General features: G+C 37.6%; 7 protein-coding genes and 1 long non-coding RNA gene across 8 annotated transcripts; 1 reads left to right on the top strand and 7 right to left on the bottom strand.

Moving 5' to 3' along the window:
• Positions 1–299: 299 nt before the first annotated feature.
• LOC138131431 (sialin-like) lies at positions 300–3265 on the bottom strand. Its single transcript, XM_069048415.1, has 3 exons — positions 3190–3265; positions 2285–3136; positions 300–2233 (listed from the first exon to the last, which is right to left on the bottom strand). The coding sequence occupies exons 1-3, from the start codon at positions 3203–3205 to the stop codon at positions 1719–1721; spliced, it is 1383 nt and encodes a 460-aa protein (XP_068904516.1). The 5' UTR covers positions 3206–3265; the 3' UTR covers positions 300–1718.
• A 749-nt stretch (positions 3266–4014) lies between these two features.
• On the bottom strand, positions 4015–6849 carry LOC138131811 (sialin-like). The gene is made up of 3 exons (XM_069049026.1): positions 6038–6849; positions 4662–5519; positions 4015–4610 (listed from the first exon to the last, which is right to left on the bottom strand). Exons 1-3 carry the CDS (start codon positions 6051–6053, stop codon positions 4096–4098), a joined length of 1389 nt encoding a protein of 462 aa, XP_068905127.1. The 5' UTR covers positions 6054–6849; the 3' UTR covers positions 4015–4095.
• Positions 6850–8332: 1483 nt separating this feature from the next.
• LOC138131243 (uncharacterized) lies at positions 8333–10572 on the bottom strand. The gene is made up of 3 exons (XM_069048143.1): positions 10450–10572; positions 9199–9434; positions 8333–9147 (listed from the first exon to the last, which is right to left on the bottom strand). The coding sequence occupies exons 1-3, from the start codon at positions 10481–10483 to the stop codon at positions 8674–8676; spliced, it is 744 nt and encodes a 247-aa protein (XP_068904244.1). The 5' UTR covers positions 10484–10572; the 3' UTR covers positions 8333–8673.
• Positions 10573–11204: 632 nt separating this feature from the next.
• LOC138130339 (facilitated trehalose transporter Tret1-like) lies at positions 11205–13061 on the bottom strand. The gene is made up of 2 exons (XM_069046786.1): positions 12685–13061; positions 11205–12639 (listed from the first exon to the last, which is right to left on the bottom strand). Exons 1-2 carry the CDS (start codon positions 12746–12748, stop codon positions 11288–11290), a joined length of 1416 nt encoding a protein of 471 aa, XP_068902887.1. The 5' UTR covers positions 12749–13061; the 3' UTR covers positions 11205–11287.
• Positions 13062–13267: 206 nt separating this feature from the next.
• LOC138130340 (sialin-like) lies at positions 13268–15239 on the bottom strand. The gene is made up of 3 exons (XM_069046787.1): positions 14824–15239; positions 13917–14771; positions 13268–13867 (listed from the first exon to the last, which is right to left on the bottom strand). The coding sequence occupies exons 1-3, from the start codon at positions 14837–14839 to the stop codon at positions 13353–13355; spliced, it is 1386 nt and encodes a 461-aa protein (XP_068902888.1). The 5' UTR covers positions 14840–15239; the 3' UTR covers positions 13268–13352.
• On the top strand, positions 15236–16498 carry LOC138130357 (uncharacterized). The gene is made up of 2 exons (XR_011159580.1): positions 15236–15436; positions 15494–16498. It is a non-coding gene; the product is annotated as an uncharacterized lncRNA (long non-coding RNA).
• Positions 15678–18078, bottom strand: LOC138130341 (sialin-like). The gene is made up of 3 exons (XM_069046788.1): positions 17463–18078; positions 16550–17404; positions 15678–16497 (listed from the first exon to the last, which is right to left on the bottom strand). The coding sequence occupies exons 1-3, from the start codon at positions 17476–17478 to the stop codon at positions 15986–15988; spliced, it is 1383 nt and encodes a 460-aa protein (XP_068902889.1). The 5' UTR covers positions 17479–18078; the 3' UTR covers positions 15678–15985.
• Positions 18079–18964: 886 nt separating this feature from the next.
• LOC138130332 (ATP-binding cassette sub-family C member 4-like) lies at positions 18965–23564 on the bottom strand. Its single transcript, XM_069046769.1, has 8 exons — positions 22991–23564; positions 22527–22748; positions 22052–22479; positions 21844–22000; positions 20619–21794; positions 20249–20567; positions 20051–20201; positions 18965–20000 (listed from the first exon to the last, which is right to left on the bottom strand). Exons 1-8 carry the CDS (start codon positions 23065–23067, stop codon positions 18982–18984), a joined length of 3549 nt encoding a protein of 1182 aa, XP_068902870.1. The 5' UTR covers positions 23068–23564; the 3' UTR covers positions 18965–18981.
• Between the last annotated feature and the right edge of the window lie 13 nt (positions 23565–23577).

The raw sequence follows: 23577 nt of genomic DNA, 5'->3' as shown, positions 1-23577 counted from the left end.
AACAATACTTTCTGAAGATTAAAAAAAATAACATGACAGAACGTGTAATAAATATTGCGTTTAGAATTGTTTTCCATAGTACACTTGATTTTTTTCGAAGAAAAAATTTTCAATAATGCTATTTTATTTATTTAATTATTCTAACATGTGGCATATCGTTGGATTCAGAAAAATAATCTCTTTCAAAATCAGAATAAAAAAATATACCAAGCTATTTGAAAAAACAAAGTTGACTATCATCTGACCTTGAATAACTTTTTGAAAAAAAATTATCTAACTTGTGCCTATAGTGTTTTTAAAGTAATTTATTCCAGTTTTTGTTTTGTTTAAATCTAGCCATAAATAACGGAGATATAACTTGCGGCGTTTTTTAGGACGTACTCTGTATAGTCTCGATCGCTTTCGCCCATCGTGACCTTGAGGTTTCAGTTTGCTCAAACATTATAAGCAAATATTTTTATTTTACAGGTAGAGTTTTTGACCATTGTTTTCGGTAACACAAGTTAAATTTTAATTACAAGTGAGATAAAGTACTCACTAGTGAGTAAATTTGACAGCTGCCATTTAACTTGATATAAAGTACTCACAAGTGATTAAATTTTACAGCTGTCATTTTACTTGAATGAAACTTCATTTCTTGGATTTTTTGCAATAGTTGCACCTGTAAGATAAAACGTCGTATATCACACGTGACCGAAATGCCATCATGAAACTCGTGAGAAGTGTCCCACTCGTGCGCAAGCGCACTCTTCGGTCAAAATTCTCACTCTTGTGTAATGATGCATTTCTATCACTTATAATATAATATATACTATTGTATCCCTAGTTAAATTATTTAATCAACACTTTACACTGTGTGTTTGCCAACAAGACCACTCAGTGAAACTGAGACTACCGTGTAGTATGACTAAATTTTAATTGGTATATGCATTCAGTATTTACACGTATTATTGCAAAATCCTCAAGATTAAGGCAGTGACTCGTGTTTCTGTTGCAACAAACTAAATCACTGAATTAGCCACTTGAAAGAAAGAAGGTGAAATACTGAGACCGACGAGGAAACCACCAATACTGAACCGTAAAATGAGGTGGTCCACCTTCATCAAGATGTTGTTTCTCCAACTGGTTGTTGCTTGTTGAAAAACCAGATGATATCATCAACTGAAGCAGTTATAATAATGTAGGAAGCTTCTTCCGAATTCATGTTGAGTGGGTGGTCCTCTGACAAAAGCTTCAGGAGAAGCGGACTGGGCCACCCGTAGGGAATCCCAGAAGTGAACATCCCGACCACAGCTACAACCAAATCTTTCATTTTAGTTTGAAACCTTAAACGCTCATCTAAAGAAGAAGTAAATGAGGAAATCCTTTGAAAAAAAACCTCTTGCGACTACAGTCCGGCCAGGGATTTGAACCTCGAACCGACCGATTCTAAACCGGACGCGTTTGCCGCCCATCTACGGCGCTCGGTCATTATTTAAAGAACAACAAGGACACTTAATTCAAATTTTAGTTCACATTTAAGACACTCCTACAAACTCCATATTGGTTGCTGCACTGTTAATAATTGTATCTAACACCTGTTACACTGGTGAAGTGTAAAAAAAACAATGGTCTAGAACTAGTTGAAAACAAAATGAGAAGTAGTTAATAAGGAAATTATTGAAGATAAATGATGATAACTGAAGAGAAAAAATATACAAAGATTTTTTTCTTGCGTTTCACCTGCATGTTGTTAATTCTTTGTCTTTAAGCTGCATCATTTCTGCCTTGTCCACTTGAGGATCCCAATTTTGAACATCAGCAGAGCTAAATACTAAATAAACAACGAAGCCTATAGCATTCACTCCGATCAAAACCCAAAAAATACATCGCCACTGTTCAAAGTTTTGTTCTTTATCCGTAAAGTAAGAAACCAGTCCGGTTGCCAGATAACTTATCAGACTTCCACATCCAACTCCCATACCATAGATGGTAGCAGAATATGTTGGAGAAATGTCGAGAACATTTGCTATGTGCCCACCGATAGCAATACTCGTAACAGTCTGCCACAGGGTGAAAACAAAAATCGAAACTACTGGGTCGTAACCCCAAAAGGATTCGACGGTGAGAAGTAGCATCGAGAGGAAGAAAGGGAGTCCCGAGAAGATCCTTCTGATGGAGATTAGAGAAAATGTTCGCGATTTTCGCCATTTGTCTGCTACGCGGGCTGCAACAACACCCAAGGAGTACAAACCTGTAACAAAATTTATGATCAGGGTGATCCAGGTATGAAGGCAGAGCTCACCGATGTAGGGTAAACTCGACAACAGCCCATTTTGTTTGATGTTAAAATGAAGAACTTGGTCCATATACGAGGGCACGTGGTTGACGGAGGTATTCACGTTGAACAAGAGGCAGATTTGTGCCGAAACAATAGCCCAAACTGGACCCGACGTCAAGATTTTGGTCCAAGGAGTGTCTTCAGTCTTGGTCAACACCATTTCATATCCAACTGTCTTTTTAATTTCCTCCCGCTCCTTTTGGCTCATTCTGGGATGTTGTCCGGGAGAGTCGTACACGAAATAAAACCAAGCTAGACCCCACACTAGTGTTACGCCTCCAGTGACGTAGAAAATACTAGGCCAACCTAGATGGTCGACCAAAAGTCCACCCGAAGCCAACACCAACGCTGTTCCAAGGTGCGAACTCAACGTGTGCGACATGAATTTGGAAGAGTCTGCGGGTGCGATCCAGCTGTGCGCCAGGGGCAAAACGGACGGCCATATTATGCCTAACCCTCCACCTAGGGCAACTCTCGTCGCTACCAAGAGATAGTAGTTCAAGTAGGAAGCCAGTGGGGTCAGTATGGTGAAGAGACCGGCTGATAGTAGTGCACTTCCTAGAACTATACGACTTCCGTAGATTTCTGACAGGCGACCCCCAACAAGCGAACACAGAGAGTATCCCCAAAAGATGCAACCCAGGATGTTGTTCTTCTGGTATTCGGTCCAAGGGAAGCGCACCGGTTCGGTGGTGTTGGTGTGGTTTGTGATTACCATGTCGACTATCGCAATCGACATGTTGGTTCTCAACATCTGCTGCAACAGGAAGCTCATGATCACGAAGATAACGAGGATGCGTCGACAAGTCAAGAATTCTGCAAAGTTGGATTAAGTGTAAAATATTTTTGATTGTAGAATATAGAAATACCTAATTGTTCAGTCATTTCTGGTTAAGTATACAGTGCCACCATATGCAGCTAAGTAGGACAAGTACACCGTTTTCGACATTGTTTTTTTTTTAAATAAATTATTACAAGTTTTGTTTCTTATCGTTAAAAATTATCCATAAAGAAACGGATAATTGAGTGCATGGTTGATAAAAAAGCAGTTATGGTCTGTCCTTAAATTTATTGTATGATGTACCTACAAGGCCTGTCAATTTTTTCCATTTAAATAAATGAAAGGAAAAACTAGTAACTTTTAAAAACAGCGATACAAACTTTAGTCACTTTTGTGCTAAGTCAATCAGATCTTAAGTGTCCAATACGATTGGTATATTTTTAATTAGGCGTTAACTGTAACTTGTCTGTTGTTGATTTTCAAAGTAGGTACTTTTTTTTCGTTTAAAAATGGAAGATAAATGAACGAAAGCGTAGAATAAAAATTAGCAAATAAGAACGAGCTGCAGGCTTGCAATGCACACATATAGGTAGCTGAAAGTAGAATATTATTTTAGTCAAAAAGTCAAAAAATAGTTATTTGTATATCAAGGCTGCGAAATCGTACTTTGACGAACCGAGAGAAAAACTGTCGCCGAGGTCGCTTGCGGCCGAGGCAAGCCAATCTCGAGAATTCGAGATCATCAAAGGATTTCGTAGCCAAGGTTGTAGCGTTGTGTGCAAACAAAAATTTGTAATTATAAAATGAATTTCCTGGTATTTTTTGTGAAAATTTCAAAAAACTTTTTCGGCTTGTCAATAACTTTTCTTACAGAAAAGTTTTCTAAAAGGAAATGAAAACGGAGAAATTGTAATTTAAGCATTTATTCAATACGAAAACATGAACACACAATTTAATCGAACATAATAAGATTCTAACCACACACTTAACAATTTTATCCTGTCAGTGGTACGTTTTGTTCCCGCTCTACTTCCTCAAGTGGTTTCCTGTCGCTAGAGTTCCAGCTTTGTACTTCGCCAGAAGCAAACATAAGAAAAATGGCTCCCGCCACCATATTAACTCCCACAGCGATCCAAAAAATGTATCTCCACTGTTGAAAACTTTGCTCTTCTTTAGTAATTAAACCGACAATTTTTGTGGATACATATCCACCAGCGCCAGCCAGAACTTGGCTAATTCCGAGGATGGTTCCGGAATAAGCGGGAGCAATGTCAACGCAATTTGCTAGAACTCCAGGAGTGGCAAAACTCATGAAAGCGAAAGCACTGACGAAAACTACCACGGAGACGGTGTAGTTGTCACCCCAAATAGCCTGGATAGTGAAGAGTAAGCTCGGTCCCCAAAATGATATGGTGGTGCACACTTTTCTGACGGTGATTCTGGAAAACTTCTTGGCTTTCAAAGCTCTATCAGCAAGATACGACGAGATGACAGCTGCCGCATATTTTCCTAGCGAAATATGAGATTAGATGAAAATTTGTTGAATCTTGCAGCGATTACCAAGATGGGGTAAACTAGACAACCATCCATTCTGTTCGATGTTCAAGTGTAAAACTTGACTGATGTAGCTGGGTAGTTGGTACAAAGCCAGATAAGTTGTAAAGCAAAACAGTACATTACCCATGATAAAAGCCCATGCAGGCGGCGAAATAAAAATGTTAATCCAAGGAGTTTTAGACTTGTTTGCCGCGCAATTAACGATTCTGGCATTTATGAGTTGTTCCTTTTCTTCTCGACTGATCCTTGGGTGTTGTTCCGGCGAGTCATAAACCAAGTAGAACCAAGCCATCGTCCACAGCAGCGTAATGCCACCAGAAATATAGAAGACACTTGGCCAACCTAAAGAAGTTATCAAGTATCCGCAGACTGGGTAAGTCAAAGCCCCTCCTAAAGCGCTTGCTGCCATGTGCGACATGAATTTTGAAGTGTCTGAAGGAGACACCCATTTGGCCGCCATCGGTGGTATGGCAGGCCATTGTACTCCCAGCGCCAGTCCAAGAGCAAATCTTGCGAACAGTACCCAGTAGTAGTGCATGTGGCAAGCAAGTGGTACCAAGATTGTTGCAAGTGCTGCACAGAGCAGACCCACTCCGACAACGATTCGTGTTCCGTACATTTCGGAAAGACGTCCTCCTGGGACTTGTGTTAAGATAAAGCCGCAGAAGAAGTAACCCAAGATATCGTTTTTTTCTTCTTCATTCCAGTTGTAGCGAGGTCCATAGGACACCAGAGAAGCGTTGGACTTGTTCATGGTCACCATTTCGACGATGGTTATCGATATGTTCAATCGCAACATGTGGTGGATCATGAAGCCTAGAATGACCATGACAGACAAGATCCGTTTGCATGTTAAACATTCTGAAAATAATTTTTTAAAAACTGTAAGTTTGCGTCAAAGAATGTGGACCAATTTCTTGGTGTTGGCATCGAAAAAAAAAATATCTGTGTGAGAATTTCATTGCTCACACATAATAGTTATTTATGCAACAAGTTTCTGTGTAAATTGGGCTTTTCTTGACCAAGGGCAATTAGAAAAACCCAATTTTCCCAGAAACGAGTTGCATACAAAATTGTATTGTTCGAAACGACGTCCCTGAAGCTTCCAAATCTTTTAAAAATGGTTTCGCATTTATTTTTGACAGTTTTGACAAATTTTTCAAGACCTGTCAGAAATGTAACGTTGAATGTGTTGTCTAGGGCAACGGTTCGTTATCTGCTCATTTTGCTTTAGGGCAGTTAAGAGGCAGTTTACAAAGGAGAAAAGTGAGAATTTATGACAGTTGAAAACAATAAAAATTGTTATGAGTCAATACGACCTTTAGCTTCTTTATATTGTTGACTTGTTAGTGCAGTTGAGTTAATTAGAACGTACGTACCGGACACAATTGGCATATTTTTAATTAGACGTTGATCGTAGCTTGTCTGTTGTTGGTTTCCAATCTATATCATTTGTATTTTACCTTGAGCGTGGAAAACACTTTTTATGACTAAAAAAAAGTGTAGATAAAAGGAATACTGATGCATATTATCAAAATAGAACAGGTCGCAAACTTTTAACAGACCCAGTGGAAATAAAATGGGTAAGTACAGTGTGGAATAAAATGATTTACATCTAGTTACCTTTGCATTACCCTTGTAAAAATACGAATAGCCGCTTTACAAAAAAAAGAAAGCCTAACCTCAAAATATATATCCAAATTCCAAATGTGATTTATTGCGAAGGGATGATATGAATGCAAAGTAGAGATTGAAATTAAAAAGGAGCTAACAAAAGCAAGTCACAGCTAGTGTTGAAAGTGGCCACCAACGTTTGTTAATTCAATTTAGTAAATTGTAACAATTGTCAATTCGATTGATGACATTTATTGACAGAACTAATAGTTCGGCACTTCGAAAAAAAAAGTAGAGCGGTACAGGAAAATTTACATGTGCAAAAATTCCAAAGGTAACTAGATGTAAATCATTTTATTCCACACTGTACATATAACATGTTAGCTAAAATGCCATCGGGCAATGAGAGATATACCTACTCGTACATACGAGTATAATTGGCATAATTCAGTTTCTTTCTTCGGAAAACTGTATTTAACCATAGAAATTTAAAGATTTTCCTTGCAGTTTTTATAACAATATTTAAAACCTTTGAATAAAAATGTCCAAATATCAACGAGTAAAATTAGCTAAAGAAAAATGTTTAAGTGAAAATTGGGAAATTTATCAGATATTAAAAATTAGGTCGTGTTATTTTTGGCAAGATTAATTCCAGACTACAAACTTTAACGTTAGGTAATTATTTATTTATAATAGACTTATTAAAAACACAATTATCAAAAACAATTTGAGAATCTGACAGGAGAAGAATGTAATTTTAATCACTTTTAACAGATGACAGAGTAGTAGGACGTTTTTATCGCGATAAACATTTTTGATTGGTTGAAAGCAAGCGCTCTGATTGGCTGAACACGCATGTTTGATGTACGTGGGAGGGAATTAATCAAAGTAAAAATGAAAATTTTCGCAAAATGTTATCACTCATTTACTTACAAATACACTCGTATATTTCTTATTGTTTATTTCAAGGTCTTCTTCTAAAATTTGCTTCGTTTGTTAATTAGTAGTACATATTGTATTAACAAGCACATGACAAACTAAATCTCGTTTGATTTTGGTTAAATCAATTAATAATAACAATTTCCAGATTTTCATTTAAATTCATTTATTTTTGTTTTTATAAATTTCAGTAAATATATTGTCCTTGAAAATTGTGTTAACGTTAAAACTATAAATTATCTTAAATTATTCACTAAGCATCTAAAGTTTGGGGATTATTCGCGTAAGTGAATAAATACGTGCGTCAGTAGCTGTAGGTATTTGAATAAATTATTTATTTGTGAATTATCATATGAGTCACCTTTTAACAATTGGGTGACTAATATGATGAAATTTGTAAAATTGTAGTAGGTAGATTTACAATTTTACATTAAAGTTGTTTTTATAAAATTGTTAATGGGGGACTATCTAACTTTGTCGTGAATTGATTTTAATAAAAACAGCTTCTTTACTAGTGACAACTCGGAAAATAACTGATGAAAAAATGTGAAAGAAATTACTCAACAGCGTATCCTTTGCATTCTTTGACGGAGTATTTTAGATCTTTGAAAGAAGAGTCTTAAAACTGTTAATTTCCTAAATAAAAATTTATCATTTCAATTCAAACCGTTGTAACTCTTGAAATTTTTAAGTCGTCATAATTTTACATGTACAGTTGTAAAGATTGTTATAAATGCAGTGGTAGTGTGAATTTAACGGGAGCCGTGACTCAATAGTTATTTGGATCACAAGTCCAGAAAATGATAATTTGCGGGTGTGACTGATATTGCGTAGCCGAGGCGGTTTAGCCGAGGCGAAGCAACACGAGCACTCGCAAAACATTTTCTGGACGTGTAATTCACAAATTTTTTCATGCCGACAAATTTAAATCATTTTTAAAAAGTAAAAAATTTGTTTCACAAGTGGAATCGAACCCGCGACCCACGCGTCCCTGCGCCGAAACGGAGTCCGTTCAATGCTGCCTGCCCATTCTCTAGTCAAGGTCACTTTTGTAAGTACTAGGCCGGGAATTTTACGTTCCCGGCGGATTTTGAATCGTGCAAAACCGTCGATAACGGCCGGCGGCATGAAAAGTAAATTTAAAATTTGCGTTGTAAATGGAGCAACATATTAAATATCATATCTCAGAAAGTATTGACCGCACAGAAAATTTCATTGAAGGGATTTTGTTTAGAATTTAGTAAGCTACACAACTTGTCTAAACAGTTTTTATTGTAGGAATTAAACTTAACAATACAAAAGAAGGGAAATAATTTTATTCAAACAATTTTCCATAACAACGCCTCCCAAAGACAAAGACACGTATTTATATTGTTTACTTTTTAAGAGCTAAAAAATCTTCTATTTTTGAAATTCTTCTGGATTGAAGTATTTAAAGCGTCATACTGAACCAGGGTATTGATTACTTTAAGCTTTGGTACACCAGCTTGATTTGAAAGTCTTTGTTGTCCACAACGTCTGCAAGAGTCTTTCCTTCGAAACTGAACTTATCAAAACCCACTTCGGTGACCAGTTTAAAACCTAAATACTTCGCCCTGGCCCAGGCCTTCTCAGTGGTACACACACCAGTAATTATTTCTGGAACAGGTTCCAAAGCTAACTCTTGTCCATCAACAGGCTGCTTCGTGTTCACTCCTGTGGCTAACCCTCGTCCAAGATCAATAACTGTCTGATAGATCAATCTTCCGTTACCGTCCTTTCTGTATTCGGGTAAAAGACCAACCATCGTCAGTTCTAGCAAACAGTCAACTTGACAGAGCTCGAAGAATGTGGAGACAGTGTAGTCATCAAACTTGGCGCACGATCGGCTGGATGATTCGTTACTCATATCTTCAAATTTTCCGTGGTAGGTTTTCTCCCCTGGTGCAGGTCTCACCTAAAACAAAATTAATTGGTCCAGTGAAAATTGGATTTGGTTTGTGGTCACGTGTATTTTGTTGAGGGAAGCACCGACAACTTTGTTGTTGCTCTTGTCGATTACAACGATCGAGACACCATCTTTGACGATATCTCGCATTAGGTTTCGTTCTTCGGCAACGCTATGAGGGTTTTTCGCTATGCCATATGCTCGACTCACGTTCTCTTCACGGATAAATGTTTTTTCCATTATTGTTAGAGCTTCCTCTACGTAATCGCTGGTTAGTTGTCTGTATTCAAGTGTGTCTGAAAAAATAAATACAAGAAATATAAATGACTTTGCAACAAAACAGTTTATAACAACATAATTACATAAACATTTTTGTTTTATAATACAAAAATTTCCGATAATATTGCGGAATCTGGAAAAGTGCCCCGAATGCTTGCAGCGTTTCCACGTTGAATGGCAAGGGAAATCCTCTCGAAAAGGAATTTCTTTGATTTTGAATCGCCTGATTCCGCGATAAGTAGGTTTCCGATGACATTAATGAAATCGATGGCTTCTTTGCACCAAGGGCCTAAGGTTTCAAATGCTAAACCTTTAAACACGTAGTTTGACGAAATGATTGAACTATATTTGCTATGTTTGCGTTTGCAAGCCATTTCAGCGGCAAAACCTGAGACTTCAGATGATTTCAATACGTAACTGTCTGCAAGTGTATCTACAACAGTAACGTTCCCAGTTTATAACAAGAGATTTCATGATTTACTGTGCGACACCTGCAGAACACACTGTCCATTTTATTCTTATTTATGTATATTTTTTTCATTTCAGTTTTCATGATTGATAATTCTCAAATATAGATTAACTTTCTTTGTAAAAGTTTAAATCGCATATTTTTCTCAATATCGATAATAATAATATTTATCCAACATTCAATAGTAATATCGTGTTTTACTAGTTAGTTTTAATTGAGTAAACTGGGCTATAACTAGTCTGTTGTTTTAACCCACGTTGCCATTTGCACCGTGGGTTATAACATACATAACCCACGTTGCCATTAGCACCGTGGGTTATTAACGTCCATAACCCATCGGGAGCAGAATTTCATCAATAATGTCATTATCTAAAAATTTTGGAATATTGGATAAAACGTTGTATGGCATACGTGGGTTATTAAGTACTACCCACTCGAGGTAATAACCTACTCGGGCAAGCCCTCGTAGGTTACAAATACCTCTCGTGGGTAATATCTTAAATAACCCACTTATACCATAAATAACTATTTCATAATAATGTCTGAGGAAACAATTTACTTACTATCCTTGTTGGTTCTCAATACTAGCGAATTCATTTTGTGCTGTCTGATCTATAATGTTTGCTGCCAGGGCAGATAATGACCCTCCACCACCCGGCGGCACGGCAATTTTGCCGAAGTACATACACTATTACGGATAATACTATCAAGTAATAGTGCAGTGCTTATCAACATAATTACCGGGGTCTCGCCTCTACATTTTGACTTTTTTGTGTTTTATGTTCTGTGTCATTGTTAAGGAATTTCCTCACGATATGACATGAGTATAATAATATACCTATTAAAGGTGCAAAATAGAAAAATAGTTATATAATCTCGATCGGTTTGGCCCATCGTGACCTTGAGGTTTCAGTTTGCTCAAACATTATAAGTGAAGCAATATTTCTGTATCTCTAGTTAAATTATTTAATCAGCATTTTACACTGTGTGTTTGCCAACAAGACCACTCAATGAAACTGAGACTACCGTGTAGTATGACTAAATTTTAATTGGTATATGCATTCAGTATTTACACGTATTATTGCAAAATCCTCAAGATTAAGGCAGTGACTCGTGTTTCTGTTGCAACAAACTAAATCACTGAATTAGCCACTTGAAAGAAAGAAGGTGAAATACTGAGACCGACGAGGAAACCACCAATACTGAACCGTAAAATGAGGTGGTCCATCTTCATCAAGATGTTGTTTCTCCAACTGATTGTTGCTTGTTGAAAAACCAGATGATGAGAAGGGGAAACTCGAAATAAAAAACAAAATGATTTAACTAAAACCAACAGATTTAATTTTTGATTCTGTAACTACTAAGTAATAATTGCTTCACACAATTTTCTGAGATAACGTTTTATTTCTTTATTGTCTTTTTCGATTCGAGAATGTTTCTCCGAGTCTTAATCTCTTGCTGTATCTCTTCGAGCGTCATGCCTTTAGTTTCCGGCACAAGCTTCCAACAAAAGATAAAACCAACTAACTGTACAGTGGCAAAAACCAAAAGAGGCACTCCTAAGCTGTAGGTATCAGTCAACACTTGGTAGATTTTAGTATCAACGGAAACGCAAATGGCGTAGATTGTCGTTGTCACACAAGTTGCTTTGGTTTTGATGCTGGCGGAGAAGAGCTCTCCCGTCAGACAATTGACCACATTTCCCAATCCCACGTTGAAAAAGATTTGGAAGAGCATCATTCCCATCAGAGGAATCCAATTCAGATCAGACATTTGAACCGAGGAGTAGTCGTTCAACATGAAGTAAACCGTGAGAAATGTTAACGAAGCACAGCAACCTCCAATTGAGAAGAGCAGAAGGGGTTTTCTTCCCACGTAGTCCAAAATGGCCGACGACACGAGAGTGAAGACCAGCTGAAGAACGATCATCAAGTTGGCGGCCCATTCTTCTGGCAAGACATCCGTAGCTTCCATGAAGAACAACTGAGCGTAGAACGTCAAAGAGGTGATGCCGGAAAACTCGCACACAATCGACAACCCCATCATCATCAATATCGCACTTCTGTTCGACTTTATCAATATCAAATCTTGATATTTCCCCCTCTCGGACATTTGCCTCTCGACGTCTTTCTTCAATTCGGACAATTCTTCGTCGACGTTATTGTTGGCTCTCAGTCTGACCAGAGCCAGTCGAGCCTCTTCGATTTGATCTTTTATGAGGAGGTAGTAAGGACTTTTGGGCATAAAAAAGAACGTCACCAGGAAAAAGACTGGGAACGAAAGAGTTATCAGACTCGTGACTTCGATCGTTAAGTACGACCCCACAGCATTAACAAACAAAGAACCGCTGTACCAAGCGATAGAGAAGAACGACAGTAGATTGCCTCTGATTCTGGCTTCTGAAATCTCTCCGAGGTAGATGGGTAGGATGCAAAGGCAGGCTCCTTCGGACACACCTCCTAGAAATCTTGCAACGTACAACAAAGCCAGAGAAGAAGACGCAGAGAAGTACAATATTATGTTTGAGGCTATTTGGGGCAGCGCGATCAGGAGGAGAGATGTTTTCCTTCCGATGGTGTCAGCCAAAGTTGTGAATACGATGCTTCCGACGATATCACCAACTGAAGCACTTGTCGTAATGTAGGAGGCTTCTTCGGAATTCATGTTGAGTGGGTGGTCCTCTGACAGAAGCTTCGGGAGAAACGGACTGGGCCACCCGTAGTGAATTCCAGATGTGAACATGACGACCACAGCTACAACCAAATTTTTCATTTTGGTTTGAAACGTTGAACACTTACCTAACGAAGAAGTCATGTATTGCGGCCATTTCTTGTTATTTTGTCCGGTGCTGACTTCGACCATCACTCTGTCATAAGTTGCAAAAACTGTTATCTGCAATAATGATATCTATCACACTATCAATTCACTTGTCGTTATCTCCATCTAATGATGATTGCCAGTCACCTTGACGCTTATTATCATTTGCTTGTTGAATTAGTGCATTGCAGTCATAGAAATATTAAATCATAAAGTTAAAACAATTCGCATATCTTACTCTTCCAGCAAACGCTAACCCATCACTAATGTCAAAATGTATCGTGTGGCCAAACACATTTCAGATCTAGTGTCCTTTGGACCGCATTTCGACACAAGTACTTAAATTAAGCAAATGACGCTGTAATGCATTCTTGATCTGAAATTATTTTATCACACGATTTATTTGAAATCACTGGTTTGTTTTTCTCTTGATGCTGAGGTAGTAGAAGTATTAGATAAGAGATTGAAAAATATCAAAAAAGGATTGAAGAATATAAGTTAATTTAAAATTTTTATAGACATTTATGTAAGGCTGATAAAATATGTAAATGAAAAAGAAATGTATTTACGTTAAGAAGAATTTATTAGTAACTTTCATTACTTATTTTATTATTTCTCAGTATTACTTTTTCATCGTTGGAAATTCTATTTATGGAGTCTCCTTAGATCCATCATTTTGTAATTTTTCCATTTCTGCGTTATCTTTCTTGAGACTCCAACTTTGTTCGTCTCCAGATGTAAAGATGAGACAAAATAAGAAACCGAATAGATTGGTTCCTGCCAAAATCCAAAATACATAGGTCCACTGTTGAAAGCTTTGTTCCTCTTTGGTGATGAGCGCAACAATTTTTGTGATGGCGTAACCAGATAAACTGGCAGGTACTTGACTAACACCGTAAACAGTTCCGGAGAATTCTGGAGCTACGTCCACACAATTTGCGTATATTCCAGGCGTGGCCAAACCCATTAGGCCCAGAGAACCTGTGAAAACCGCTACGGAAACTATACTGTTATAGCCCCAGAAAACTTGTATAGTGAACAACACAAATGTCCCGAAGAATAAACTACAGCAGAAAATTTTCCGTATGGAAGTTGTTGAAAGTTTTTCATTCTTTTTGATTACGTCAGCAACACACGAAGAAACCACAGATGTAAAATATCTCACTAGAAACATAGCAATTCAAGACAAAGTTAAAGAAAAACGGAAACATACCAAAATATGGCAGACTAGACAACCACCCATTTTCTTTGATGTCAAAATGTAGCACGTGATTCATGTAGGTTGGTAGTTGCGTAAACGCAATAAAAAATGTAAACGAGGCGCAAGTGTTGGCCACAATGATCGCCCATACAGGACCAGAAGTAAGTATTTTCTTCCAAGGAGTACTCTTCTTTTTTCCCGAAGATACATCTCTTTTCACCTCGTGTCTTAACTTCAGTTTCTCGTCTTCACTAATTCTCGGGTGTTGCTCTGGTGAGTCGTAAACCAAATAAAACCAACAGATTGTCCACGTCAATGCTATGGTACCCGTTACGTAAAAAACGCTCGGCCAACCCCAGTAGTCTATCAAATATCCGCACACGGGTAGCGTTATCGCCACCCCCAAAGAACTAGCGGTCATATGCGACAAAAATTTTGACGTATCTGCCGGTGACACCCACTTGGTGGCCATGGGCGGCGCCGAGGGCCAGTGTATTCCCATCGCGAAACCTAGAGCGAATCTGGCAACGAGGAGGCAGTAGTAGTTCAGATAGCCGGCGGCGGGAGTCAAGATTGTTAACAGACTGGCGGTCAAGATTCCAATTCCGATCACTCTCTTTGCTCCGAATATTTCCGACAGACGGCCACCGGGGATTTGGGTGAGGACGTAGCCCCAGAAGAAGTAACCCAAAACGTTGTTCTTCTGTTCTTCGTCCCAGTTGTAGCGGGGTACTTCAGTTGTGGATGTAGTGTTGTTTCTGGTGACCATTTCGACGATAGCTATTGATATGTTTACTCGCAGCATGTGATGGACCATGAAGCCCAAAAGGACCATCAGTCCTAAGACTCGTTGACATGTTAAACATTCTAGAAAGTAATGGTTCAAGCTGACAAATTTCAATCGCACACGCCTGTTTACCTGATTTTCCTGACATAATCTGTAATGGAAAGACCTCTTCGCATATTAAATCGTAATTCTGTTGGCATAGATTTTCTCGCAACTTTGTTTAAATGCATCTGCATGAACGACAATTCTCTTTACATTGAAATTATAATGCCTTCAATAATAATTTCAACAAAATTGAACACCAAACATTTGTGCTGTCTAAGCTGCTACTGTATTCAATTTTATTGGTGTCACTTTAATGTCTGCGCCATTCATCTCCTATTGTTATAAATTCTATTATGACGTCGCTAATGTATGCTAATGTCTTACAAGTTAATTCTGTTTGTGAAAAAACAGAGATCTTATTTTTGTTGTATCTTCTGAAAACGCCGATTTACTTGTAATTGCTTAATGTTTAAAGCGCTACATGAGATTTTTTTTTTATTGTCAAGTGTCTTGTTTTTTCGACACACTGAAAGAGCAAGTGAAGCATATTTGTCACAGTTTGTGTTGTGAATGATCTGCAACCTTTTTTTTTGTATTTATCTAGGTAGATATATTATTTATTCACTTTTTTTAAACTAAATTTTTGTGTGGTGTGAATGTGATGTGAAAATGTCAAAATTGTCAAAACTTGACTATGGTGGTAAAGCAAGATCTCAATGTATTTATTAATATTAATAACGGAAATTAATATTTGTAGTAGGAGAAACTAAAAACGTCTGTTTGATTCTGTGATCACGTCTGTTGAAAAGTGGGGTTATGTCCAGGTACAGATTATTCAATGTCAAAACCTTAAAATCACTTCATGTAAGAATGAAGGTAATGAGTCATAAGAGAAACGTGAAAAATACCTGGGAATTGCTGAAGGTAATCAAACCTTTCAATTAATTGATTAATACAAATATTTTATAAAAACTAATTAGACACCAAGAAACATGAAGTTCAAAAAAATGTTTTATAGTTTTGGCCACAACTTTGAGAAGACGACGCGGCATTTTCTTTTTCAATCCTGAAATTTCGCACCAAAACTCAATTTAATAGATATGCGCACACAGTTTACGTCGAAAAACGTTTGCGCCAGTCGTTATGTCAGCGTGACGTTTCTGCCAAAATGGCGCCTCCGAGAGTTGCCAACTGCGTCTGGACTTAGTGTTATCTAAAATTCCCTATCGCTAACCTAGCAACTGAAAAGTTAACATTCTTTAGATCCACCATTTTGTAATTTTTCCATTTCTGCGTCGTCTGTCTTGTGATTCCAGCTTTGTTCGTTTCCAGATATGAAGATGAGACAAAATAAGAAAGCGAATTGATTGACTCCCGCCACGATCCAAAATACGTAGGTCCACTGTTGAAAACTTTGTTCGTCTTTGGTGATGACAGCAACGATTTTTGTTAGGGCGTAACCAGCTAAAGCAGCAGGTACCTGACTAATGCCATAAACGGTGCCGGAGTATGCCGGAGCTATATCCACAGAGTTTGCGTGTATTCCGGGCGTGGCCAAACCCATCAGACCTAGAGAACTGGTGAAAACCGTCACCGAAACAATACTGTTGTAGCCCCAGAAAGCTTGCATGGCGAACAGTATAAATGTCCCAAAGAATAAAATAGAGCAAAACGTTTTTCGTATGGCTGTCGTTGAAAGTCTTTCACTTTTTTTTATGCCATCAGCAACACACGAAGAAATCACAGATGTACAGTATCTCACTGAAAACAAAAATTTCAAGATATCTACAGTTAAACAAAAACAAAAACGTACCAAAATATGGCAGACTAGAAAACCATCCATTTGCTTTAATGCTGAAATGCAGAACGTGACTCATATAGGTGGGTAGTTGCATGAAAGCAATGAAAAATGTAAAAGAAGCACAAGTGTTGGCCACAATGATGGCCCATACAGGACCAGAAGTTAGTATTTTGGTCCAAGGAGTACTCTTCTTTTTTGTCGAAGGCATATCTGTTTTGATCTCGCGTCTCAATTTCAGTTTCTCGTTTTCACTAATTCTCGGGTGTTGCTCGGGTGAGTCGTAAATTAAATAAAACCAACATATTGTCCACGTCAATGCTATGGTACCCGTGACGTAAAAAACGCTCGGCCAACCCCAGGAATCTATGAGGTATCCGCACATGGGTAGAGTGATCGCCACTCCCAAAGAACTAGCCGTCAGGTGCGACAAAAATTTTGACATATCTGTGGGAGGCACCCACTTGGTGGCCATCGGCGGCATCGAGGGCCATTGTAATCCCAGTGCGATACCTAGTGCGAATCTGGCAAAGATGAGGCAGTAGTAGTCCATGTAGCTGGCGGCGGGTGTCAAGATGGTTAAGAGACTGGCGGTCAAGATGCCAATACCGATCATTATTTTTGTTCCGAATATTTCCGACAGTCGTCCGCCTGGGATTTGGGTGAGGACGTAGCCCCAGAAGAAGTAACCCAATACGTTGTTCTTCTCTTCTTCGTCCCAGTTGTAACGGGGTGCGTCTGTTGTCGACGTGGTGTTGTTTCGGTTGACCATCTCGATTATGGCTATTGATATGTTCACGCGAAGCATGTGATGGATCATGAAGCCCAAGAGGACCATGAGTGCTAAGACTCGCTGACATGTTACAATTTCTGAAGCAAAGCAATTTGAACTGACATTTAAACAACAGAGAACAGATGTGATTCTTACCTGATTTTTCGGCCATAATTTCTAAATGGAAAACGATTTTGCCTAATAAGCAGTGTCAACGGGGTCTTCCTTTGAAGTCCAGAACTTGGATATACATAATTACATATCTATACCCACTTCTGAGACAACAACATTGTTTCCTCAGCGTTTATATACAGAGTGTTATCGAAAGTTATACAGATATTTTAACCATGAGTACATTTTATAAAACATGATATACAGGGTGTATTTTTCAAATGTGCCTAAATTTTACCTACGAGGTTGTAGGACAACGTAGAAAACTAAAACCAATTTAAAAAAATTGTAGCTCAAAAAATAAATGTCATTTTATTTTTTGACATAGAATTTTTTAGATATTTTTTCCGAGTTCTACATGAAGCCAGTAGCTCGTGGTTAAAATATCTGTACAACTTTCAATAACACCCTGTATAATAAGTACATATTAAACATATGAAATTAAATACTTATTTGAACAAAATACAACACCACACTTTCACGCTGACTTAACAGTTCTATTCAATTGCATTTAGTGTCACTTTAATCTTTTCACCATTCATCTTGTATTATTTATTGCAGGTTTTATTACGACGTGATGTGTACACATGCGTTGGGTTAATTCTGATGGTGTAAATGGAGAGATCTAAGTAGTGTTTTATTGGTGTAATAATTTAATTTATAATTTTGTCGTAAGTACTGCCTACATCATGGTTTTTATGGACGGCTCTATTAATGAAGACAACTTAGTTGATAGGCTGCACCAGTTCTTTTACATGCTAAGAAAATTATTGACCAAAGGATAATTCTCATACCATGTAAAAATTAAAAGTTACTTGAGAAGATCCAATAAAACAATACACTTGTGTTTTGTGTTTTCTTTTACATTTATTGAAACGTATACATCTTGTGAAGCATATCCTTGTCTAGCAACACTTGCCGACTGTCAAATTCCACAATGCTACCTTTGTCCAACACCATTATCTTGTCACAATCTTTGATAAAATCTAGCTTGTGTGTTATCAAAATTTGTATTGTGAGTTTAAGGCTTGTTGAATAAATAGGTATCATTTTGTTAAACTTTACTCAAAAGTTTCATTCTCCCGGTTTCCGGACAGGTTGTCACCACCCATCCCCCTTTTTCATTGTTTGACAATAAAAATATATCGTGTGTTCCAATAAAAACTCACTCGCAGTAAGCCATGACTATAGAGATAGACAGACTGGTCATGTCGATTTTAGGATCACTGGAATTAGTGCATTTGTTACTTACAAATTTTCATCATATTGTGAGTTGTGACAGATAACCTATAAATTTACTTTAGTAGTTCATTTCACATCTGGTACTAAGACATACTTCGCTTTTATCATGGCTTGCTGCGAGTGAGTTTTTTGTGGAACACACGATACTTTTGCTGTAAATTACGCGTTAAATTGAACCCAGGACCCTTCTGATTTTTTGGTACTTGGCCTTTGAAATAATTTCTAGGTGAATAAAAACGATCATCAAAAAACTACATGTTTTTCATATATTTCTATCACATCTCAAAGTTGAACACAGGTGTTGATCAAATATGATACAAGTACAAAAACTAAAACTAGTTTTTATAACATCACGAACCAGACATCTTGTTTGTGAATCTAACTGTGCCGTAATATTATCCACAATTACGATTTTATTACCAAGAGCTAGAGCTCTCGCTAAACACAGCAACTGTTTTTGACCTTGACTAAAATTTGAACCTCCGGCAAGTACCACAGAATCCAAGTCAAAAATGACTGATTTCAAACCCACAACTTCAATAACCCTCCAGATTTCCTCATCTGTATGTTTTCCATTTGGATCGATATTGTCTCTTATTGTACCACTGAGAACAAGTGGATCTTGAGAAAGTACAGAAATTTTAGATCTGAGCGAGTTTAAAGAGAGCGCTTTTATGTCGACACCATCGATAATGGTTGTATCGTGGGATGGGTACAATCTGAGCAATCTTGAAATTATGAGTGATTTGGAAGATTCACTTGTTCCAGAGATTCCAATCTTTTCGTGCGCCTTGACAAGACCAACAAAAAATTTGTCTTCTGAATTATTCTCCAGTTCCATTTCTCCAAATTTGGGCCAATTTTCGAACGTTTTCCCAACTTGGCTTTCACTTTCAACGTCAACATATTCAAAAATTCTTTCTAAAGCAGTAATCTGAGTTTCTACTTCTGTCCATTGGTAGAGTACTCGCTGTAGAAGTTGAATCAGTAAGAACGTGTGAGTTATGACAAAACCAACATCTTCAAACAAATTACTTTTGGGATTGACCGGATCGTGAACTGTTAACAGTACCACGATCACGATTCCAACATATAGATTGCAAATTATCTCTACAAAGAAGCCAAAACCTGTCGTGGTGCACTGGAGAATGTAACACGCAGAAGTGTTTACATCCAGATGGTCATTAAATTCATCTTTCAGTCTTGTTTCCGCGTGGAAGGCCTTGATTGTTGTCATCGCTTCCAGGGTGTCTTTCATGTGACCAATCACAGGACTTCTGGCTGCAAATCGGATTTAATTTTGGACAAAAGTACGTGAATCGAAGACTTACTGCCAGCAGCTAGTCTTTTCAGGCTTCGTCCAGTGTGAAGACACCATCCTCGAAAGAAAATCAAGAGTGTTGCTAGAAAGGACGTCGGTACTAGCAGAAGAGGATTTATGTGCGCTGTCAGTGTGATTATCTCTACGAATTTCAGAAAATTCTAAAATATACAATTCAGATTGGTTTAATACTATTTGGAAAAATTACTTGAAACAAGTTGGTAATCACGAGTGGTACCACTTCATCGATTGTGACAAGGTCTTCAGATAATCGGTTCAAAATATTTCCGATCAAATTTGTGTGAAAAAATGTCATGGGAGCTCTGACAATATTAGTGATGAGTTTGCGGTGCAGCTCGGTTGAGATTTTTCTGCTTAGGAGAAAAATAGCACAATATTTTGCCAAAGAAGTCACCACTTCCAAGAGCGTCATCAGAGTATAGAACGAAGGTACCACTTCCCGTCTTCTTTCCAGTCTTTCAAGTAATGTCGCATTTGTTTGCGTGGCGAAGACTTCCAAATTGACCCTTGAATAAATTACTTTCCACTCAATGCTACTCCCCCATGTACTAACTTACCATGACGTTACCAAGTCATCGGTGGAAGTCGTCACTATTTGAGTCAGTACAAAAACGCAAAATACTATCAAAAATAACGTCAAACCTCCAGCTAGTTTCAAATACTCTTGATAAATTCTGACATCCACTTCTCCTGATTTCTTTACTTCATGGTAAACATCTGTGTCGGTAGTGTTTTCCAATAGTAATTTTGATTCTACATCTGTAGACTTTTTCTTCGTCTTCGCTAATTTTCCAGGGAACATTTTATCACCATTAGTGTCATCTCCGTTCTTAAATTTATACGTATTTACCATATCTACAGTACTACCATTATTCACATTCACCACTTTGTTACTTCGTTCAAGGTACTTCCAGTTATGGGACACCAAGACCACTGTTTTGTCTTTCAAAAAGTTCAAAACACATTCGCTGAAGATAAAATCACTCATTTGAATGTCGAGACACGATAAACAGTCGTCTATCAAGTAAATATCACTTTTCTTGTAAACACCACGAGCTAGATTAATCTTGACTTGTTGATCTTTACTTAAGTTGAATCCACCATTTTGAATTACAGTCAAGTCGCCATTTTCCATCAATTCTAGATCGTGCAACAAATCACACACTTCGAGAACTGTTCGATAACGTTTTTCTTCATACTTATTTCCAAAAAGAATATTTTGGCGAACAGTAGAAGGAAAGCACCACGGATCTTGCGGTACATAAGACACACTTTTTTGTACCAGATTCCTGTCTTCTTGGTGAAGATTTTCTAGTGTTGTTTTTAAAAGCAACGTTTTACCACTACCAATGGGACCTGTTACCACAGTCAGTCCGTTTTCAAGTTTCTCATTTTTCTTGTTGTCACCAAATAAAGATATTTTTGAAGTTGAGCAGGATTTGGTAGAAATTTCTTGTTCTCGATGTGGATCTTCCACGAATTCTTCGAGTCTCTTAATAGCAGCGACTAGTTCTGATGCTTTGTAAACAGCTAAAGGTAGAAGAGTTGCCAAACTGTCTGACAACAAATAGTAGCAGTTTAAGGAGAAGAATATGGTTTCTGCTGTGGTATCATTTGCGAGCCAAACATGAGTCATAATCAAGACGTGGACTGCTGCTCTTGATGTAAGACCACCAATGGTCAATCCGATAAATGTCAAAATCTGGATTTCAAATATTGTTTGTACTTCTTTTCTGCAAATTCACCATTTTAGACAACACCTCTAGATCACGTTACACTTACTTCCTAGCCTTAGAAACTTTAGAACAAATGTAACCTTCCCAAGTGTTCATTTTTACACTTTTGATAGCTGACAACGCCTCGTGTGTCGTTTGGAGTCTTTCATCAGTTTCTTCACACATCCGTTTCTTCAGCAACATTATATTTTGTCCAAGATATCCTGAAAAGAAATTCGTTGTACACTAGCTTGACTCGATATAACTGTCTTTACCGTGCAATGGTACTGCAATTGCAAACACTGCAAGTCCAGCTAATCCAGATGGTCCAGTTTTGTCGTAAAGAATGTAAGAACTGGCCATAAGTTTGACAATCCCAATCCAGAGCTCGTTTCCGCACTTGACGAAAGATTCAAATGTTTGGACGTCTTTTGTCAAAAGCGTGACAATCCTTCCGAATGGAATTTTCCTCGAATGATTTGAACTCATCTGTAGCAGTCTTCTGTAAAGAAACGAACACAAAGCCGTGCGAATTCGTATTCCGAGTCCTGTCAAAAACAGGAAGTAGTTGTGACTGAAGATGGTCTGAGCGATGCTGAAGACCGTTACAAGCGTTGCGTAGAAGTAGGCGTGATTTTTGGAGAGATCTTGTCCTGGTGAGAAATAAGAAAGCAGTCTAGATAAAGCGTAAGGGTGGATTATTCTGCAAAAAAATTTTGAGACCAGATTTGGGGTGTGCTCAATACTTACAAAAAAAGCGTATTTGCTAGTAGCTTCATGAGGCCCAGGCTGAAATAACAAATCCCAAAGGAGCTACACAGCAAACGAATTAATTTGGGGTTCTTTTGCTCTTTCCATTGGCGTTCCAAAACAGCTCCCAGTTTTTCTGATTTGAGAGCTCTTGGTACATCGTACAAATCTTCTTGTTCAAATTCGTTTTTGTAACCTTTTTTGAACAGTCTCAGGACGTAACTAGAAATAATCAAAGTGGTGATTTTCTTTGAAATCAGAACAGAAAAAAAAGGTTTCAACCCCCAAAGGTAGAGAGTTCTACGTTCTGAAATATTGCAAAATTTTTATGAAAGAAATTACGCATTGTTTAGACGTGGTCTAGCAAGTTGCCAGAGATGTGTCCAATTGAACGGACTTGGACTGCACGTTACAAGAACAATCTCAAAATAATTTTTGCCCAATTAATTTTTATTATCACTTACAAAAATGATACATTCGAAAGTACGTTGACCGTCTCTTTGGGGTGGGTTTTTCTCTGTCGTTTTGGTAGATGGTTCATGTTTCATTTTGAACTTGTCTTCAAAACTACATAAAAATGTTGACAACTTCCTAGTTATACAATACTAACTGTTATTGTTATACGTAATGCGATAAATTAATACAAATAAATACCGACATAAAATCGTAATAAAAATGATTAATGAAAAATATGTTTTTTTGGAAATGTGATAAATAGTAAACAGTGGTAGTGTTAAAAGAGAAATCAAGTTTCTTACATCGATTAAAAACAAGCTTGATCCTGGTACCATCGATTTTTCGAAAATTATTCCATCATTGCTCTATTAGTGCATTTGACAAATTTTGAATGTTTGAGTCAATAAAACTGGCCTTCCAACAGTCACATTTCTTTTGTCTCATAATATTTACACCTTTATCTTTATTACTTTTTGACGTAACGAGATTTTGCAATTGTATTTAATTAAGATACGTTGTCTGAGTGAAAATATTTTTGACATTCAGTTGTGTCAGTGACCCACTAATTACTGTTAATAGGAGGTAAGCTTGCTGA

Source organism: Tenebrio molitor, chromosome 5 (assembly GCF_963966145.1).
Source record: "Tenebrio molitor chromosome 5, icTenMoli1.1, whole genome shotgun sequence".
In the NCBI taxonomy this organism is placed as follows: Eukaryota; Metazoa; Arthropoda; class Insecta; order Coleoptera; family Tenebrionidae; genus Tenebrio; species Tenebrio molitor.
Note: the sequence above shows the minus strand (reverse complement) of the source record. Positions and strands in the feature narration are given on the sequence as shown.

What these genes read in the sequence shown, in the direction of transcription:
- LOC138131431 (XM_069048415.1), bottom strand. An exon ending in GTCGAGTTTACCCTACATCG is followed by an intron (nt 2,234 to 2,284) that starts GTGAGCTCTGCC and finishes ATTTTGTTACAG; the next exon opens with GTTTGTACTCCTTGGGTGTT.
- LOC138131811 (XM_069049026.1), bottom strand. An exon ending in GTCTAGTTTACCCCATCTTG is followed by an intron (nt 4,611 to 4,661) that starts GTAATCGCTGCA and finishes ATATTTCGCTAG; the next exon opens with GAAAATATGCGGCAGCTGTC.
- LOC138131243 (XM_069048143.1), bottom strand. Translation starts at nt 10,483, where the DNA reads ATGAATTCGCTAGTATTGAGAACCAACAAGGATA. An exon ending in ATTGAGAACCAACAAGGATA is followed by an intron (nt 9,435 to 10,449) that starts GTAAGTAAATTG and finishes TTATTTTTTCAG; the next exon opens with ACACACTTGAATACAGACAA. An exon ending in CTTCCCTCAACAAAATACAC is followed by an intron (nt 9,148 to 9,198) that starts GTGACCACAAAC and finishes ATTTTGTTTTAG; the next exon opens with GTGAGACCTGCACCAGGGGA.
- LOC138130339 (XM_069046786.1), bottom strand. Translation starts at nt 12,748, where the DNA reads ATGGTCGAAGTCAGCACCGGACAAAATAACAAGAAATGGCCGCAATAC. An exon ending in ATACATGACTTCTTCGTTAG is followed by an intron (nt 12,640 to 12,684) that starts GTAAGTGTTCAA and finishes ATTTGGTTGTAG; the next exon opens with CTGTGGTCGTCATGTTCACA.
- LOC138130340 (XM_069046787.1), bottom strand. An exon ending in GTCTAGTCTGCCATATTTTG is followed by an intron (nt 13,868 to 13,916) that starts GTATGTTTCCGT and finishes CTATGTTTCTAG; the next exon opens with TGAGATATTTTACATCTGTG.
- LOC138130341 (XM_069046788.1), bottom strand. An exon ending in TTCTAGTCTGCCATATTTTG is followed by an intron (nt 16,498 to 16,549) that starts GTACGTTTTTGT and finishes TTTTGTTTTCAG; the next exon opens with TGAGATACTGTACATCTGTG.
- LOC138130332 (XM_069046769.1), bottom strand. Translation starts at nt 23,067, where the DNA reads ATGAACCATCTACCAAAACGACAGAGAAAAACCCACCCCAAAGAGACG. An exon ending in CTTTCGAATGTATCATTTTT is followed by an intron (nt 22,749 to 22,990) that starts GTAAGTGATAAT and finishes GATTATTTCTAG; the next exon opens with TTACGTCCTGAGACTGTTCA. An exon ending in GAAAAGACTAGCTGCTGGCA is followed by an intron (nt 20,001 to 20,050) that starts GTAAGTCTTCGA and finishes TCCGATTTGCAG; the next exon opens with CCAGAAGTCCTGTGATTGGT.